General features: G+C 39.2%; 2 protein-coding genes across 2 annotated transcripts; both read left to right on the top strand.

Moving 5' to 3' along the window:
* The first annotated feature begins 1,996 nt into the window (after positions 1-1,996).
* Positions 1,997-2,950, top strand: LOC127681236 (olfactory receptor 52K1-like). The gene has a single exon (XM_052177286.1). The coding sequence runs from the start codon at positions 1,997-1,999 to the stop codon at positions 2,948-2,950; it is 954 nt and encodes a 317-aa protein (XP_052033246.1).
* A 12,340-nt stretch (positions 2,951-15,290) lies between these two features.
* Positions 15,291-16,235, top strand: LOC127681230 (olfactory receptor 52K1). The gene has a single exon (XM_052177271.1). The coding sequence runs from the start codon at positions 15,291-15,293 to the stop codon at positions 16,233-16,235; it is 945 nt and encodes a 314-aa protein (XP_052033231.1).
* The last annotated feature ends 1,802 nt before the right edge of the window (positions 16,236-18,037 follow it).

The raw sequence follows: 18,037 nt of genomic DNA, 5'->3' as shown, positions 1-18,037 counted from the left end.
TACTCCATGTAACCTGTGAGCTCAGAACGTCTGTTTCCCCTCTGGGTTTTTTACCCACTCTCACAATACCTAATTGCTATCATATAGACCTTAAAGACCGGGATCCCCATAGGAGAGAGAAATGAGAATTTTGTCTTTCTGAGACTGGACACCTCACTTACTATAACACTTTCCAGAATCATCCATTTTCCTGTACATTTCATTTAAATTCCTTACAACCAAGCGCTAATAGCCCAACATTTAACATTGACAATTCCTAGTTATGTAACCATTAATAAGAACCATTAGTTTTCCTTAAAAAGGTACCAACATTTGCTGAGCACATTCAATGCCTCATATTTATGCTAAGTGTTTTACCATAGTAATCTCAAAATCCCCAAAGACATGCTTTAGACTATCCCTAAAAAGGATGACAAGGGACCAGTGTTTTGGTAAAATGTTTAAGCATTTTCCAGTAGTGGGGAATTGGATCTAGCACCTTTTACATGCTAGGCAAGTACCTGACTAATTATTAGCTGTGTTTGAGCATTTTCTTTCTCTTTCCCTCCCCCCCTTCTTCCCTCCCTTGCTCCACCCCTCCTTTTCTCCCCTTCTTTTTCTTTCTTTCTTTCTTTCTTTCTTTCTTTCTTTCTTTCTTTCTTTCTTTCTTTCTTTCTTTCTTTCTTTCTTTCTTTCTTTCTTTCTCTCTCTCTCTCTCTCTCCCTCCCTCCCTCCCTCCCTCCCTCCCTCCCTCCCTCCCTCCCTCCCTCCCTCCCTCCCTTCCTTCCTTCCTTCCTTCCTTCCTTCCTTCCTTCCTTCCTTCCTTCCTTTCTTCCTTCCTTCCTTTAAGACAGAGTTTTGCTGTGTAGCCCTGGATATCTTGTAACTCACACTGTAGACAAGATTAGGTTTGAATCTGCCTACCTCTGCTTCCTGAGGGCTGAGATTTAAGGCATGTGACATCACAGCTGGTCTCTGTTTAGCATTTTCAAAGGAAATAATAAACATGGAGAAAAAAAATAGGAGAATAAAAGCCCCAGTCGGAAGAATAATAGTATCAAGATCAAAGATCAGTAGGGTAGAATATGTCTTCTGAATGTCATGAAATCTAGCAAGAAATGGGGGGAAAAGAAGAATTAGAGATGGAAATCAAGGCACACACAAAGGAACAAAATGACTCCTCATGTTCTTCTTAGCTGTAGGAAAGATAGTGGTTGCAGAGATTTCTACATGTTTAACACAATTTATATAACAGGAGCTGGGTCTTGTGGATCAGGTCTAAAGTCAAGCTACTGCTACAGAGTTGTAGCTGGAGGATCTTAAGTTCAAGGCCAGCTTGGGCTTAATGACATCTAGTCTCAAGTGAAATGTAAAAATAGCATTTGAGATGCACCTCAACGGTAAAGTGTGTGCCAAGTTTGTGCAAGGCGCTAGGTTTAATCCTTGGCACAGCAAATAAAACCAAGCAAGCCAGCAAGCCAGCAAGCCAGCAAGCCAGCCAAAACTTGCAGATAAGTAAATTAAGCAAGAACTGATAAGCTTGCTTATTTTTCATATAGTTAAGTTTGTTATTTCAGAAAGGAACCTTTTGTATTTAGGCATGTAGTTTGAGTTGCAATGGCAGCAAGAAGTTGAGGAAATAAAGTGAATTTTTGTAAGATGAAAGCAGAAATCCATATCTTTATAGAGATGCTTCTGAACTCCCTCTGTACTCCAGATGACCTTAAACTAATGATCACAAAAAGGCTGCTTCTGCTTTTGGTACTACCTGCTGCAGTATCAGATATCCTGACAGTAGGTGACTTTATTATCACCTTGAAGGTCTGAGCCTCTTGTGTAATTTTTTGGTATGTGCTATTTTATTGTTTATTTGGAGACTCACATAAGAGAAAAAGGGTTAATTTTCTTTCATGAACGATTGGGATTTGAATGTGAATGCTGACTCTGCTGATGGTGGATCCTCTTTGGAAGGGCTCTGTGGAAGTGGATTGGAAGAAGACAAAAAGTTCCAGCAGCCATGTTGGTTAATAATATCACGTCAGCCCACCCAGTGGCCTTCTTGTTGATGGGTATCCCAGGCCTAGAGCACTTACATATTTGGATCTCCATCCCCTTCTGCTCAGCCTATACCTTGGCTGTGCTTGGCAACTGCACCCTCCTTTTCATCATTCGGGTTGATGCGGCCCTCCATGAGCCCATGTACCTCTTTCTGGCCATGTTGGCAGCAATAGATCTGGTCCTTTCCTCCTCAACTCTGCCCAAAATGCTCGCCCTGTTCTGGTTCAAGGACCGGGAAATCAATTTCCATGCCTGCCTTATCCAGATGTTCTTTCTTCATTCCTTTGCTATCATGGAGTCAGCAGTGCTGTTGGCCATGGCCTTTGACCGTTATGTCGCCATATGCAAACCCCTGCACTACACCACCATCCTGACCAAGCCCCTCATCATCAAGATTGGCCTGGCTGCTGTGACTCGGGCTGTGACATTAATGACTCCTCTCCCCTTTCTGCTCAGACGCTTCCACTACTGTCGCGGCACTGTGATTGCCCACTGCTACTGTGAACACATGGCTGTGGTGAGGCTGGCATGTGGGGACACACGCTTCAACAACATCTATGGCATTGCTGTGGCCATGTTTATTGTGGTGCTGGACCTTCTCTTTGTTATCTTGTCTTACACCTTCATCCTTCGTGCTGTTCTCCAGCTTGCCTCCCAGGAGGCTCGCTACAAGGCTTTTGGGACATGTGTGTCTCATATAGGTGCCATCTTAGCCTTCTACACACCTGTAGTCATCTCCTCAGTCATGCATCGTGTGGCTCGCCGGGCTGCTCCTCATGTCCACATACTCCTTGCTAATTTCTATCTGCTCTTTCCACCCATGGTCAATCCTATCATTTATGGGGTCAAGACCAGGCAGATTCGAGAGCGAGTCATAGGCCTATTCCTCAGAAAGGATTTGAAAGGTGAGTGAGGGATAGTTGAAGAGAGTGGACAGTTTGTTGGAATTGGAAATGGGCTATGTTAGGAAGCAGAGGGATGCCAAGATCTCCATGCTTACTTTTATCTTGATGCGATTTTAAAAAAATGACTATTGACAATTGACACCCTCCTGGATTCGAACTTGTTGACACTTTGGAATCCTCACTCCTGCCGTTCAGTAATGTGACAGAGTCATGAACTATGACCTCCTTCAGTCTTCAAATAGTGACAATGATGTTCTTAAGCTCACTTGCTCATAAGAAGCTGAGGGTATGATTTCTAGCCCAGTCCATGGAGTGTGAAGCTGTATGTAATCTATCAACTTAGGACCTAGATAAGCATCAATCAATAATCATCAAATACACCAATGAAGAAATCCTCATCCCTCACTGACAGCTGGGTTTCTAATATTCCAGGACAACATGTTTCACCGCAGTCAGCCTTGCTTATTAAATTGCATTTTTTCCCTTAGCCAGCCTGTGTATTCTTTGACTTCTATTCACTTCAGCCAGCTTTTCTCATTAAACACTTTGAAGTGTATGTGACATATGTTCTGATTTTTTCTTATGCTATATGACTCTTTCTTTTTTTATGAAGGAATTTATTGTATTTTTGAAGGAAATTATTTTATGAAGAAAATTGTTATAAGGTTCCTAGTATGAAAGACAAAAAACAGTGAGTTGAAGGTCATTAAGAACATTTCAGTATGGGGTAGGGGGTTTTCAGAGGGGAAACCAGGAAAGGGGATAACATTTGAAGTGTAAATAAAGAAAATATCTAATAAAAACCCTGCGAAACAAAAAAAGAACATTTAAGTAGAAAAAGTCTCCCACATCTGTCTTTCCACATCTATATGCTGCTCAGTTTAATGTCACAGACGAACCAAAATCAGATTTTTACCAACCCAAGACTAAGTAAGATGTGCCATCATGGTTTTTAGGGAAACTGTGCTTCCTGAACTAAAATAAGAAAAATCAAAGTGTATGGTGCAGTGAAATTTATAACAGTAGAAAAATCACAGTTATGAAGCAGCAATGAAATCATTTTACAGCTGAGGGTTATCACAAGATGACATTAGGAAGGTTGAGAACTGCTGGTCTAGGTGCTTGGAACACATACATCTTAAAGTCCGGATGCTGGATGTATATAGAAGTCCTAGGAAGAAAAGGAAATGATAATTGTAATAGATTCTGTTCCTTTTGCTCCCCTTCCTTGCTTTGATCCCAGGATTTAGTACATGGAAGAAAAACAAGAATGCCAAGCCACAGAAGAGAAAGGACATCATGCTGTCTTCTCCTTTGTCTCATGCAAACTTATATGCTGCCTAATATTATTTTTAATCCTGACAGCGTACATGGACCTTCTCAGACAAGCCCTAACACATGTCTCCACAAATGTATCTGCTTTATTTTACAACTCTTTGTTTCCTCAGACCATTAGTTAGGAATTATTTATCTTCTTCTCTGTGGGGAATTAGATATTACATTTATTTCAAAAGTAATAAAATTTTTTGTTTCTTCTGAGTATGATGGAGTGTAAGGGAAGTTTCAAAACAGCATTAAATATTGACATATTAACAGAGCAGCATGGAATGAAAGAAACAATTCTTAAAAATAATGTTTTATGTGTGTGTGTGTTCATGTCTCTGTGTGGGTCTCTTCCTATATGAGTGCAGGTGTCTTCTGAGGCCAGAAGAGGGCATCAGATGACTCAGACTGGGTTCAAGGGTAGTTGTGAGCTGTCTGACAGGCATGCCCAGAACTAGATTGAGGTCCTCTGCCAGGGCAGAATGTACACTTAACCACAGTATTATCTTTCCAGCCCCAAGAAATTACTTCTGATAATGTGATTACTCTTCTGTTGGTTTATACAAGGAAAACCATCATCCTACAGGCTAGATATACCCTCAACAAAGAGAGAAGAATTTATTTTATTTTTTATTTATTAATCATTTTATTTGTTTACATTTCAAATTTTATCACCCTTCCCACTCTCCCTTTTATAAATCTTTATTTTACAGTTTATTTTTCTCTTTTTATAAGTTGATATTCATTCTTATAACTAACATATTTATTTTAATTATATCTTCCCTTTGACTTCACATATTATAAATTCATCAAGTACACCATAGGTGTACACATATAATAGTTGTATTACTTTTATAACAGCAAAAAGAGAAGAAGTTTTTTATAGCACAAATCTAGTAATATAAGCATCCCTATTCTGAAAACACATCTACTATCATTATGACAAGGGCTAGTCACAAAATAGTGAAAGAAAATTCTGCATTAACTTGTTGGAACTTGGACCATAAAGCACAAAGAAGAAATACCATCAGATTAAGGCACATGTATTTCACCCTCAAAGAATACAATGCAAGATTAGTAAAAAGAAAATGGTCATCTTGGCTTGATTACATATTTACCGTGATTGGATAACTGGGACATTCCAACTATGTGTCTTCAACTAGGACACATAGGCAGGTGCCACTCATGAGATAGTTGCAGTTGTGCTTGACTCAAGGGTCTTGTCCTATGTGGTGGTTTGAATATGCTTGGCTCAGGGAGTGGCAATATTAGGAGGTATGACCTTCTTGGAGGAAGTGTGTCACTGTGGGGGTGGGCTTTGTGGCCCTCCTCCCAGCTGCCTAGAAACAATCTCCTGATTTCTTTTGGAACAAGTTGTAGAATTCTCAGCTCCTCCTACACAATGCCTGCCTGGATGCTGCCCTGCTTCCTGTGTTGATGATAATGAACTGAACCTCTGAACCTGTGAGCCAGCCCCAGTTAAATGTTGTCCTTTATAAGAATTGCCTTGGTCATGGTGTCTCTTCACAGCAATGGAAATCCTAAGACATTCTACTTAGCGACTGCCATGGAACCTTGCTCTCTTTCTGCTGCTTAAATAGAAGTCTTGGCATTGCCCTGGAATTCTCTTTCTCTCATGTTGGTATCTATTTCTTTCTTGATCCATTGGTACTTTTGTCAGATGTGTAAACTCCAGTGATTTCTCACTACAGTCCTTACTACTACCTTGCCTCAGAGACACCATACTCTAATATAATGTAATAGACTTTCTTCCTTCATGGTGCTGAGCGTTAAACCCAAGGGATTTCATGTTATAGAAAGCACAACCACTGTATCTGTGGCCCTTAAATAGACTCTTAAATTATCTGACTTCATTTCCCCTTTCACCAAAATAGGCTTTAAACAAAAAGTCTTTAGAGGAGTTAAGAAATGTCAGTTCATACTCATTAAATGAACAAGCCATCAAGAGGCCATTGCAATTCCAAACATATATATATATATATATATATATATATATATATATATGCCAAGCATAGGAGCACCTAATTTTATAAAAGAAAACAAGTATATGCAAAACCATAGATTAACTTTAACATCCTACTTTGACCAATAGAACAGTCATCTGGGCAAAAACTAAATAGGGAAACACTGGAGTAGAAACACATTATAAATCAGGCAGACCTAACAGACACCTACAGAACTTTCCATCCACACATGGAAGATACACATTGTTTTTAGCAGTCTGTGCAACTGCAAAAAAGAAACATATAGTAGTCCACAAAGCAAGTAAAGTAAAACCTTTAATAGCATCCTGAAAATCTGCAAAATACTAAGTTATGTCATCACATTGCTCAAAGCATGGGCTTTTTGTTTTGAAAGAAAGGAAGAACCATTGTAAGTCATTACAAGGGCCCATGTGATTCAGACTCCTAGCTAACTCCAGTCCGTGAAAACAATGAGAGCTTCACTTAGACACACAGCGGAAGTGTGAAAAATGAGAAAAGAAAAATGCTAGCATCTCCTATGTTGAGGGCACAGCACTTTCTATTTAAGAGACTTTGGACTGATCACCGACTTCAGCAAAAAGCAAGGAGAGGCAGGATGCAATAGACTGAGTTTGAGTTGGAGAAAGAAATTAGGCGCCCACTCAGAATTTTTTTTCTTGTGAAAACATCTTTCATGCATGAAGATGATTGAGAACCTGACTACCAAACATTAATGAAATGTTTTCCTATAAGCCTGAAATAAAAGAAAACTAAATGTAATTCAAGTAGGGATAATATGATTTTGTAGAAACAAAGAAGGTGGGTGGAACGAGAAATATAAAGAAGACAGTCAGTATGTTGCAAAAAGAAGGAGCTTCTTTGATGAAGGGTGAGAGCTATACTTTTCTGTGGAAAAATATATATTGTCAAATTTTGGAAAAGGGTAATAGTAGGTTCTCTTCTTATGTCTTTGACCTTCCTAGCCACAGGTAGTTGTCTAGATTTACAATACCAGGCATGAATTTCTTTTTATTGGGCCTTACATCTGATTAGATAGCTGTTGGTTATTCATAAGGTAATAGTGTCACTACTGCACTGTTGTGGATACTTTGCTGGTCACTCATGGTTGTGGTTTGTAGACTTTGCAGCTGGATAGGATTACAGATTGCACTGCACTGTTGTGGATACTTTGCTGGTCACTCATGGTTGTGGTTTGTAGACTTTGCAGCTGGATAGGATTACAGATTGCTCTTCTCCCTTGGCAGCTTGCTTGGCACCATTTGGCAATATGAGAGCCTGTTCTCAAGGAGGAGGCCACCAGATCAGTTCCAGCTTGATTCCTCCAAATCTTGTGTCCAAAGTGTGTGGTGTCTTCTGAAACAGAAGGTTATACCAATGGACACATTTGCAATGCAATTCCTATAGTTAAGGCTCAGGGAAAATTACAGGAGAAGGGGAAGAAGTGTTTTTTTTTTTGTTTGTTTGTTTTTGTTTTTTTGAGAGCTAGAGACTCTCAAATCTTGTCAGATGTCTGTGGCTAGATGTGGTCCCTAGATATGACAGGGAACAATGCACCAATGAAATCTCAATAATTTGGCTGTCAGAAGACCACATAATGACATCACTATGTGATATGCCAGTATGGACATGGGAAATGCCACATGATCTCATCCTTAGGTGAAGAGATACAGATAGTCAATAGCTGCTGAAAGGAAGAATGAAATTTCCTCCAGGGACGAGCTTCCACACAGGTTGTTTAATCTCAAGTTGTCAATTGTGGTCATGTATTTATATAAACCATACTAAATGGATAAAATAAGTTGTGTGTACATGTAACAATGATAATTGAAGAGGACATCATAAACTTGAGAGGGAGCCAGGGGACAGAGAAGGAATTTGAAGGTGAATTAAATGACTGAAATTTAATTTCCAATGTCTTACAAGGAACGAGAGAAGGCAAAGTTGCTGGGGACAACTGGCAGCAAGGGCTTCCTTCCAGAGAATGAGTTTTCTCTATAAACCAGAAAATGCTGAAGTTGGAAATAGTTAGAAAGACCATCTTTTATCATTTATAGAGGGCTGATAAACATTAATAAGCAATTATATTCATGATGTCATTGCCATCATGTTAAGTCCTCTCAGTTACCCTGTAAGTCAGGAAAAGAAGAGAATATTTTCTCTGCTTCAGATGGAGGATCAGAGTTAATCAGTGTGACAAAGGTCACTTCCAGATGATAATGCATAGATGATAATATGTAGCTAAGAATTTCACTGTGATGTAATTATAGATGAAAACTTGAACAGCTAATGGATGACCTTGTCTTGGTCAGGCTGCATTTTGACCTTCCTACTTATACCCAGACAGGAGTTGGTATTTATTTATTTATTTATTTATTTATTTATTTATTTATTTATTTATTTATTTATTTATTTATTATTTTACTTTTTTATTTTCTTTTTTTATTTGATGTATTCTTTATTTACATATCAAATGATTTCCCCTTTTCTGGGTCCCCACTCCCCACAAGTCCCATAAGCCCTCTTCCTTCCCCCTGTTCCTCCATCTACTCCTTCCCACTTCCCTGTTCTGGAATTCCCCTATACTGTTGTATTGAGTCTTTCCAGAACCAGGGGCCACTCCTCTATTCTTTTTGGACATCATTTAATATGTGGATTATTTCTTTGGTATTCCACGTTTCTAGGTTAATATCCACTTATCAGTGAGTGCATACCATGATTGATCTTTTGAGACTGGGTTACCTCACTTAGTATGATGTTCTCCAGCTCCATCCATTTGTCTATGAATTTCATGAATTTATTGTTTCTAATGGCTGAATAGTACTCCATTGTGTAAATATACCACATATATATTCTTTGTTTACATTCCGAATACTTTCCCCTTTCCCAGTTTCCCCCTCCCCATCGGTCTCATAAGCCCTCTTTCCTCTACCCATTTCCCAATCACCTCCCCTCCTATTTCTCTGTCCTGGTACTAGGAGCTGGTTTTAGTATATAAGTTGAAGCTGTCTCTCACAGTAGACACTGAAAGAAGATAGTGAATGCAAGGAGAAGCATCAGAGACTGTAACACAAGCAGGCTTCAGAGGAAGTGCTTGTAACTTCTGGGAGTAAAGCACTACTCCTTGCAGGCATGATTTAGTGCAACCAAATGAGTGATGGAGCACAGGTTTCAGGAGAACTTTGTAGTGTGAAACCAGAGGTGAGGCTATCTCTACCAACCTCCAGAGAAGAGGCCAGAGATTCTAAGAATCCCCAAAGACTTTTCTCAAGGGTAATTGTGATTCTACATCCTCTTGGGAGTAGTGCAGTGGCTTGTGAGGATAATATCAACTGCTCCCTTCTTAGGTGCCTATTCTAGAAGTAGGCTTCCTTTTAGATGCATAAAGTTAATGAAAAGGACCCAGAGCCTGTGAACAGAGCTAGCACCAGGGAAACAGGAATGATCTGACACAGCTGTGCTGATGAGGAAAGGATGAGGCCACTCTCAGTTGCTTCCCCCAGCAGTCCTGATCCTAGACATCAGTTCTCCGATATCGTCTATTGCCATTGTTACCTCTATCTTGGCTTTTAAAAAAAGGATAACAGGTCCCAACAATTCCATTCAAATGCTTTATATGTATGCTATGAATTTCCCACCACAGAAGACTCTTCTTCTCTGTGGCCATTACCAGGACATGTCAGTATGTCAGTTCTGCCACATTCCTTTTCCTGTTGTTGCCCTCCCCGCTCCCACCAGCTTGCTCCTCCCTAATAGCAAGCTGCTGCATTAGTCAACAGAAGAGAATGAGGTCTGAATGAGTAAGGGACAGGGACTACTAGTAAGAAACATATTTCTTTGAGGTTCTATTACAGCCTTGAAGGGCTTCGGGTAAGTACCTTCCTGCAATTAAGTTGTAATCTTTTTAATCCACCATTGTTTTCTCTTCTCTTCTCTTCTCTTCTCTTCTCTTCTCTTCTCTTCTCTTCTCTTCTCTTCTCTTCTCTTCTCTTCTCTTCTCTTCTCTCCTCTCTTCTCTCCTCTCTTCTTCCCTCCCAATCTCCTTCCACCCTTTCCCTTCCCTTCCTTTCCCTTCGCTTTCATTTTCTTTTGCAGGGTGTCAATTAGTAGTTTTATATGAACATTTTTAGAAGAAACAATGTCAGGAGATATGTTCTGAGTCCAGGGTGAGCACTTTGGTAAATAGTAGATACAACATTGACTTTGGAGTACCATTTTATTTGTGTTCCATACATTGTTACATTCTGACTCCAGCATTCTTCATAAAGCAGATTTTAGATGAACCTCCAAAGAAATGAAGCACATGGATCACTGGATAATCTGTGCTCGGGAGATGCAGTTAGGAGTTTGTCTTTGTATAAGGATGGGTGGTAGGTCACAACACGGATAGCAATGTTCCCTCCTCCTTTTCCTCTCCTGCCTTCTCTTTTATTTCCTGTCTTCTGCCATTTGTGTTCTAAGGATTGAGCCATTGAAGTCATCAAGCTTGGTGGCAAGTGCCTTCATTCATCTTCTGACTTGTCTCACAAGGCCTTACATTTCTCTTTTTATTTTTTCATGTTTTTATTTTTTGAATATATAAGTGAGCCAATAGCTTTATTGATGCAGTAGGTACTTTACAATGGATTCAAGAGTGAACACAGAGAATTCACTTTCTCTGAAAAGGCAGTATATCTGTACAAACTTTCAGGGTTTTTCTCCTTTGAAACTCAAGCTCTCTTTTTTTACCATGGCCCTGTGACCTGCACCTGACCAAACAATTCCTCCCCATTTTAAACAGGAGGTGCCCACAGGTACACCTGACAAAATCTGGTGAGTCAGTTATTAGTCAAGTGTCAGCTCTGTGTTACTTTGCAAACAAAGGCAGCTCAGATCCCACCAAGAATTTAGAAAATGATAAGACAAATTTTCCCTCCACCCTGAACTCTTTCTTTAGAAGCCAGCAAACACAAACCCTTCTTGACCTTACTTCTCACTGAATCTGTTGTCCACCGTTGTCTTCTATAGAAAAATTGTTTACACCAGGAAGACCTTTGCTAGACTTCAAATCCTTCTTTTCTCAAACTCATTTAAACCAGACTCTGCATGGCACTGTTCTGCCAGCATTGCTTTATCCATTTATTCAGTTTTCTGAATTTCTAAGCATAAGAGCAATGTGGTTTTCAGATGATTTGCTTTGTTGATAGTTACTACATAGTGATAATTCTTCTTTCTTAATGTATAGTGTTGACTAGCCTGTCAAGGCAACACAGATTCTGGATACTTTCTGTCTTAATAGTTACCCACCCAGTCTCTTTTGTGGACTTACATCTCAGTTATAAATGTTGGGATTCATACCTGGAGTTTTTCTTATTCCTGTGGCTGCACAGTGCATTTGGAATGGACTGCTCTTATGTCTTCAGATACTGTTTCCCAATGACACAAAGTTTCTATCAACAACCAAAATATCCCCTTCAGATTCAAGATGCATATCCAAACTGCTTACATTTCCTTAGACTTCTAATGAGACATTGCAAGCTTAAAGTTAAAAATTTCACCTCCTCTTCACCAAAAAATGTCCTAATTTCAACATATAATAGTTCCTTCTTTCTGTTTGCTTATGCCAAAAGGCTTGACATGTTAGACTTCAATTTCTGACAAATCCTATATTTAATCTGCTGAAAAAAAAACCCACCACTTTGAGAATAAGCCCCAAATATAATTACAATAACTCATGACCATCTTGATTTTTTTTTTGTTTTTTGGATTTGGTTTTTTTGAGACAGGGTTTCTCTGTGTAGTCCTGGCTGTCCTGGAACTCACTCTGTAGATCAGGCTGGCCTCGAACTCAGAAATCCACCTGCCTCTGCCTCCCAGAGTGCTGGGATTACAGGCTTGCACCACCACCGCCTGGCTGACCATCTTGATTTTGAGCCAAATTCTTCCTTTCTTTGGACTACTGAAGAAGCCTTAATAAGCGATGCCAATGTTTTTATCTCTAAAAGTTATTGCTTTTGGTTTTTAAGATTTATTTATTTTATGTATGCGAGTATACTGTCACTCTCTTCAGATACACCAGAAAGGACATCAGATCCCATTAAAGATGTTTGTTTGTAAGCTACCATGTGGTTGTTTCTGGGAACTGAACTCAGAACCTCTGGAAGAGCAGTCAGTACTCTTAACCACTGAGCCATCTCTCCAGCCCCTGTGCTTTTGTTTTTTAAAATTTTTACCATTTCATAGGTATCAGAGAAAATTTTTAAGAATTTTTAGCAATTAAAATACATCCTTTTTTTCTGTTTAAACCAAGTCTGAGTAAGTCTGAGAAAAGTGAGTTTTGTTTCCCTCAAAGTGCTACAAATCCCTGTATGATTTTTAATCCCCTTCTGGTCTTTATAATTATTCTGCTCACTCACCTCCTTTTGGCTACACTGGCTACCTAGCCAACATTTGAACATTGATCATATATAAGCCTTAGGACATTTCCTTTGGCTATTTTTAGGACATTTTTCTATCAAGGATAATTCTACCCATCCTGTATCTCTCATGCCTGTCTCATGCCCTGTCACTTTATATTTTCTGTATTAGCCTTTGCTTTGGAAACTAAATGAAGACGCCATAGGTATCAGAGAAACTCAGCTGTGCTTTGTCCTGGGAAAATGTTCAGTGATTCTGGTGTCTTGTGAGCCGAGAAGACTAAGGGAGTCAATGCTCTTTGGACAAATCCCTGACTGTATTTTCTCATCTATGATTCTTTGCTCACAATCATTTTCCAATGAAACCTCCTATGGCTTCTTCATTTAAAATCACTGGGTCTAGAATGGATGTATCTCAGAAGTAGAGTCGTTGTCTTGTGTGTGCAAGGCCCAGGGTTAATTCTCTTAGAACGTTTGTTTCCTTTCTCTATTTGATTTAAGATTCTATATGTTCTGGTTTGGTTGGTTGTTTAGCTTGAGAGTGTGACAATATATACCAGATTGCTTTGAACCTATGTTCCTCATGCCTCACCTTCCTGAGTACTAAAATTACCATTAAAGCCACCATGGCTGCCTGTTAAAAAGTAAAATTACACAGTGCTATTGTATTAGTGAATATGTTTTTATTATTTTAAAACATTTTAAAATTTTCTATTAAAGAAATGAGTTTACTTTAGTCATAGATCTTTCCTTAATCCATTAAGTAAGAACACATATAATTCAATTTATGTACATAGTTGCTGACTTATCTGAATATGAAGTTGTATGGAATTGAAGCTTGAGACATGAAGAAATACAATTCTTTGAGGCAGGATAGAAACAATGTACTGAAATAAGAAGACAGAGAGATGAGAAACAGTAATATAGCAGGACCCAATGGAGAGTGAGTTTTCATGGTCAATTCAGATAGAAGTTGCTAATAGCTAGAGAAGAATGAAGCAGATAAGAGGCTAACTGCACACCACAGAAGACGTGTGTTCTCCTAAAGACAGCAATTTAAGGGACACAATAGAAATAGAATCCAGAATTCTATCAAAATCAAAGGGTATTTGTGAGAGCTGAGACTGAATCTAAATACTTTTATATGTTTTGGTGTCAGCCAAATGAACTGGAAGTTACCATGAGTGTCATTAGGAAACTAGAAAACCCCCCCCTGCATTTTTCAAGGAGCTAGAGTTAGTGATAAATTTACATAGATTTTTTTTAATGCTGAAAGGAGTTGGAGGGCATTCTAGAGTAGAGCTCTCCAACAGAGTCCTCTGCAAATGATGGGTATTGTCTAATCTGAATGGTTCAAGATAGTAGCTACTAGTAATATGTGGCTATTGAGAATCCGAGTGCTTTTGTTTGACTGACAAACAAAAACTGGCTATTTTTAATAGCCACATATGATTAGTAGGATCTATATTAAAGAAATCTTTAATTAATCTTTAAAGTAATCTTAAAACATAGGAAATATATGTTGTGTGACTAATTGGGACACTAGAACTGACTGTTTATTTGACTTATTTGTTGGAGTTTTTTTAAAATTGGATATAATCTTCATTTACATTTCAAATGGTAAAACCTTTCCCAGTCTCCCTCCTCCTCAAAAAACCCCAACCCCTCCTCCCACCTCCTGCCTCCAAGTGTAAGCTCCTCCACCTGACCCACTCCCACCTTTCCCCCATTTTGATTTCCCTTTGTTGGGGCATCTATTGAGCCTTCACCTGAACAAGAACCACTCCTCCCACTGATGCCCAACAAGGCATTCCTCTGCCACATTTTTGGCTGGAACCATGTGTACCCCTTGGTTGATGGTTTAGTCCCTGGGAGTCCTGGAGCGTCTGGGTGTCCGGCATCATTGTTCTTCTTATGGGACTGTAATCCCCTTCAGCTCCTCCAGACCACCCTCCAATTTGTTGGAGATTTTGAGAGAGGAAATTGACTTTTGCATTTAAGAGTTTAGCTTGGTGAGAATATATAAATCTTGGTTAAAGATATAAACCAAGGTGCTGGAGAGCTAGCTTAGCAGTTAGAGTATACACTGTTCATGTAGTGGACTAATTCCCAGCACCCATGCCAGGCAGTTTACAACCTTTTACAATTCCATCTCCACAGGATCTGACACCCTCCCTCTTCTGTGCTTTTTGGGCACTTGCACTCATGTGCACATACCTACAGACATACATGTGTACATATGATTTAAAAATACAGAATAAATCTTAAGAAAGGAATAAACTGATTTTAACATATTTTATTTCCCCATTCAAAGGTACTCATGATATCAAGAATACAGCAAACACCAACATCTTGCCATCACTTTGTGAAGGTTGCCATGTGATATCAGTTATATGAATATTTAATATTCTCTTATTCAGTCAAAGTTCCTTGAGGCATGAAACATGAATTATATTCCTATATGTCCACGAGAGCTATAAACTTATTTTGTTTAAGGTGTAACAGTGGGAATGGGACCTAATCCACCCAGCTGGGATAGCAGAGTTCCATTATCATGAATTTCATAGAAAATACACACCAATGGTGAAAGGCCATTTGAACACCAACAAGGAGAATTTCCAGGCATCATGTCAGCCATCAATATTACTGAAACCCATCCAGTGGCCTTTTTGTTGGTAGGAATACCTGGTTTGGAACATCTGCATATCTGGATCTCCATTCCTTTTTGCTTTGCCTATATCTTGGCTCTGTTGGGCAACTGTACCCTTCTCTTTGTTATCCAGGCAGACTCAGCCCTCCATGAGCCTATGTACCTCTTTTTGGCTATGTTGGCAACCATAGATCTGGTCCTTTCTTCTACAACACTGCCCAAAATGCTTGCTATTTTTTGGCTCAGAAATCAAGAGATCAGTTTCCATGGTTGCCTTATTCAGATGTTCTTTCTCCATTCTTTCTCCATCATGGAGTCAGCGGTGCTGTTGGCCATGGCCTTTGATCGTTATGTTGCCATCTGCAAACCCCTGCACTATACCACCATCCTGACCAAGCCCCTCATCATCAAGATTGGCCTGGCTGCTGTGACTCGGGCTGTGACATTAATGACTCCACTCCCCTTTCTGCTCAGACGCTTCCACTACTGCCGAGGCTCGGTGATTGCCCACTGCTACTGTGAACACATGGCTGTGGTGAGGCTGGCATGTGGGGACACACGCTTCAACAACATCTATGGCATTGCTGTGGCCATGTTTATTGTGGTGCTGGACCTTCTCTTTGTTATCTTGTCTTATATCTTTATCCTTCGTGCTGTTCTCCAGCTTGCCTCCCAGGAGGCTCGCTACAAGGCTTTTGGGACATGTGTGTCTCATATAGGTGCTATTCTGTCCACCTACACACCTGTAGTCATCTCCTCAGTCATGCACCGTGTAGCTCGTAGGGCTGCTCCTCATGTCCACATACTCCTTGCAATTTTCTATCTTCTTTTTCCACCTATGATTAATCCCATTATCTATGGTGTCAAGACCAAGCAGATTCGTGATCATGTGCTCAGTTTATTCCGTAGAAAGGATGTGTAGATAGATAGCTCTTTTTTACCCTTTGGCCCAGTACTGAGTAGATGGTGTGTTGGATAGAGAGGGAAACTTTTAGGATAACTGCACAATCTCATTTGACAATTCATTCACTTGAGAACTCCATGGCACCCAGTTATTCACTGATCTGTACCTTAAGTCAGATTAGATAAGGTCTGTACCTGTAGCAGGAGCTGGAGCAGCCCATTTTCATAGGGGAATGGCATTTCTGAGAAGACAATGAACCTTTCATAGTAAATATTGTTATTCCCATGAAAGATAGTTAGTATTCTAGATAGGAGAGGTTTATACAAATGAGATTTTAATGATTATTTTATCCAGAGAATGAATGAGTGTTGGAACATGGTCCAAGAATGAAGAAGTTTGGGGAGATTTCTAGTCTTCTGACCTCAGTTTCTTCAATACCAAAGACTTGTTCTTGAATTATACTTTTGTGCTCCTCCCAACTGTCACCGATAGGAGTGAGTTTACTTCAGAACATTCATTACAACTGGCCATTGTTTTTCGTTTATATGCCCCTATGGAAAAGCATGGTTTTGTAATGTGCAACTTGTCTTCCACATGAGGCTTGCCCGTGTGATTGGACATTTTACTCATGTGACTCCTTTTAACCCTTAAATTGCTTGATACTCTGAATAAAGTTAGCTGTTGTATGAGACTTTAGTCCATTTCATTTATCAGCTCCACTCTCCCAGGTCCCACTCCCTCAAGAGCAGTGACAAATGAGGAACTGAATTACTATGGGTAACTCACGGGGCAACACCATCCAATACTGAGATTACTTGTGCAATGCCTCAAAATGTTACAACCTCTATTTCTCTAAGTCTATCTTTCAATGTTATTCTTTCTGCACTTGATTAGTTTTATTCTTAAGAGAATATTATGACTTCCATTAAGTAAAAAAAAAATAGCCATCCGTTTGATTCATACTCATGGTTAATTCCTTTATTGGAGACCTATCAAGAGTCTTTCATATTCCTTTCCATTAATTTATATAATCCTACATATAGTTTTTAAAAAAATGTACATATAGAGCACTGAATCACCTTTACCTCTTAAAGTTGACTAGCATATTTTATGTAATTCAATGGTTTGGATCTTGTATAATATTTTTTAAAGTAATGGGGGGCTTCATTGAGCGTTTGTAGGCATACCTTATTATTTGTTCTTCTGCCTCACTGGCCCCCTCTGCCTTCCTTACCATTTTCCTCCCCACACAGATCCCCTTTTTCATGCTGTATGTACTCCACTACACTTTGTCCCCCTTCTTTAAGACCTCTTCCCTTTCTACATTTCCTTGTTTAGTTTCTATCTGAGCATATATACACAAATGCAAATCTAGATTTCATAGATGAGGAAAATGTGTGGTGTTTACTATGTTGTGTGGGATGATTTGGAACTCACTACATAGTCCAGGATGGCCTTAAACTTCTCATTTCTGAGCTTTAGTCTTTCTGATGCTAGTATCGCAGGCTTGTGCCACTACTAATACAACTGTTAATGGTAATTCCTGTTTTTTTAAGAATTGTTTTTAGTTATATAAAATTTGGAGATTAAAATTAAATCAATTTCCACAGATAATTAAAAAAGCATAGCCCAAACTTCCCAGCCAAGATAGAATTAGTTTATTATCTGGGTTATTAAAAACAAAAGAATACATATACTGAATTTTGGGGGAGGATAAAATTTTCAGTCATACAGACACTAGCTTTCTTTTCTGTCTATGGTTCTAAATAGTTTATTGTCATGGTGAAAAGTGGATGTATAACATCATATCCCACTTCTCA

This window comes from Apodemus sylvaticus, chromosome 1 (genome assembly GCF_947179515.1).
Source record: "Apodemus sylvaticus chromosome 1, mApoSyl1.1, whole genome shotgun sequence".
In the NCBI taxonomy this organism is placed as follows: Eukaryota; Metazoa; Chordata; class Mammalia; order Rodentia; family Muridae; genus Apodemus; species Apodemus sylvaticus.
This window is presented reverse-complemented; position numbering and strand designations above follow the sequence as displayed.

Excerpts from the sequence above, each read along its gene's own strand:
- LOC127681230 (XM_052177271.1), top strand. The coding sequence starts at position 15,291 with ATGTCAGCCATCAATATTACTGAAACCCATCCAGTGGCCTTTTTGTTG.
- LOC127681236 (XM_052177286.1), top strand. The coding sequence starts at position 1,997 with ATGTTGGTTAATAATATCACGTCAGCCCACCCAGTGGCCTTCTTGTTG.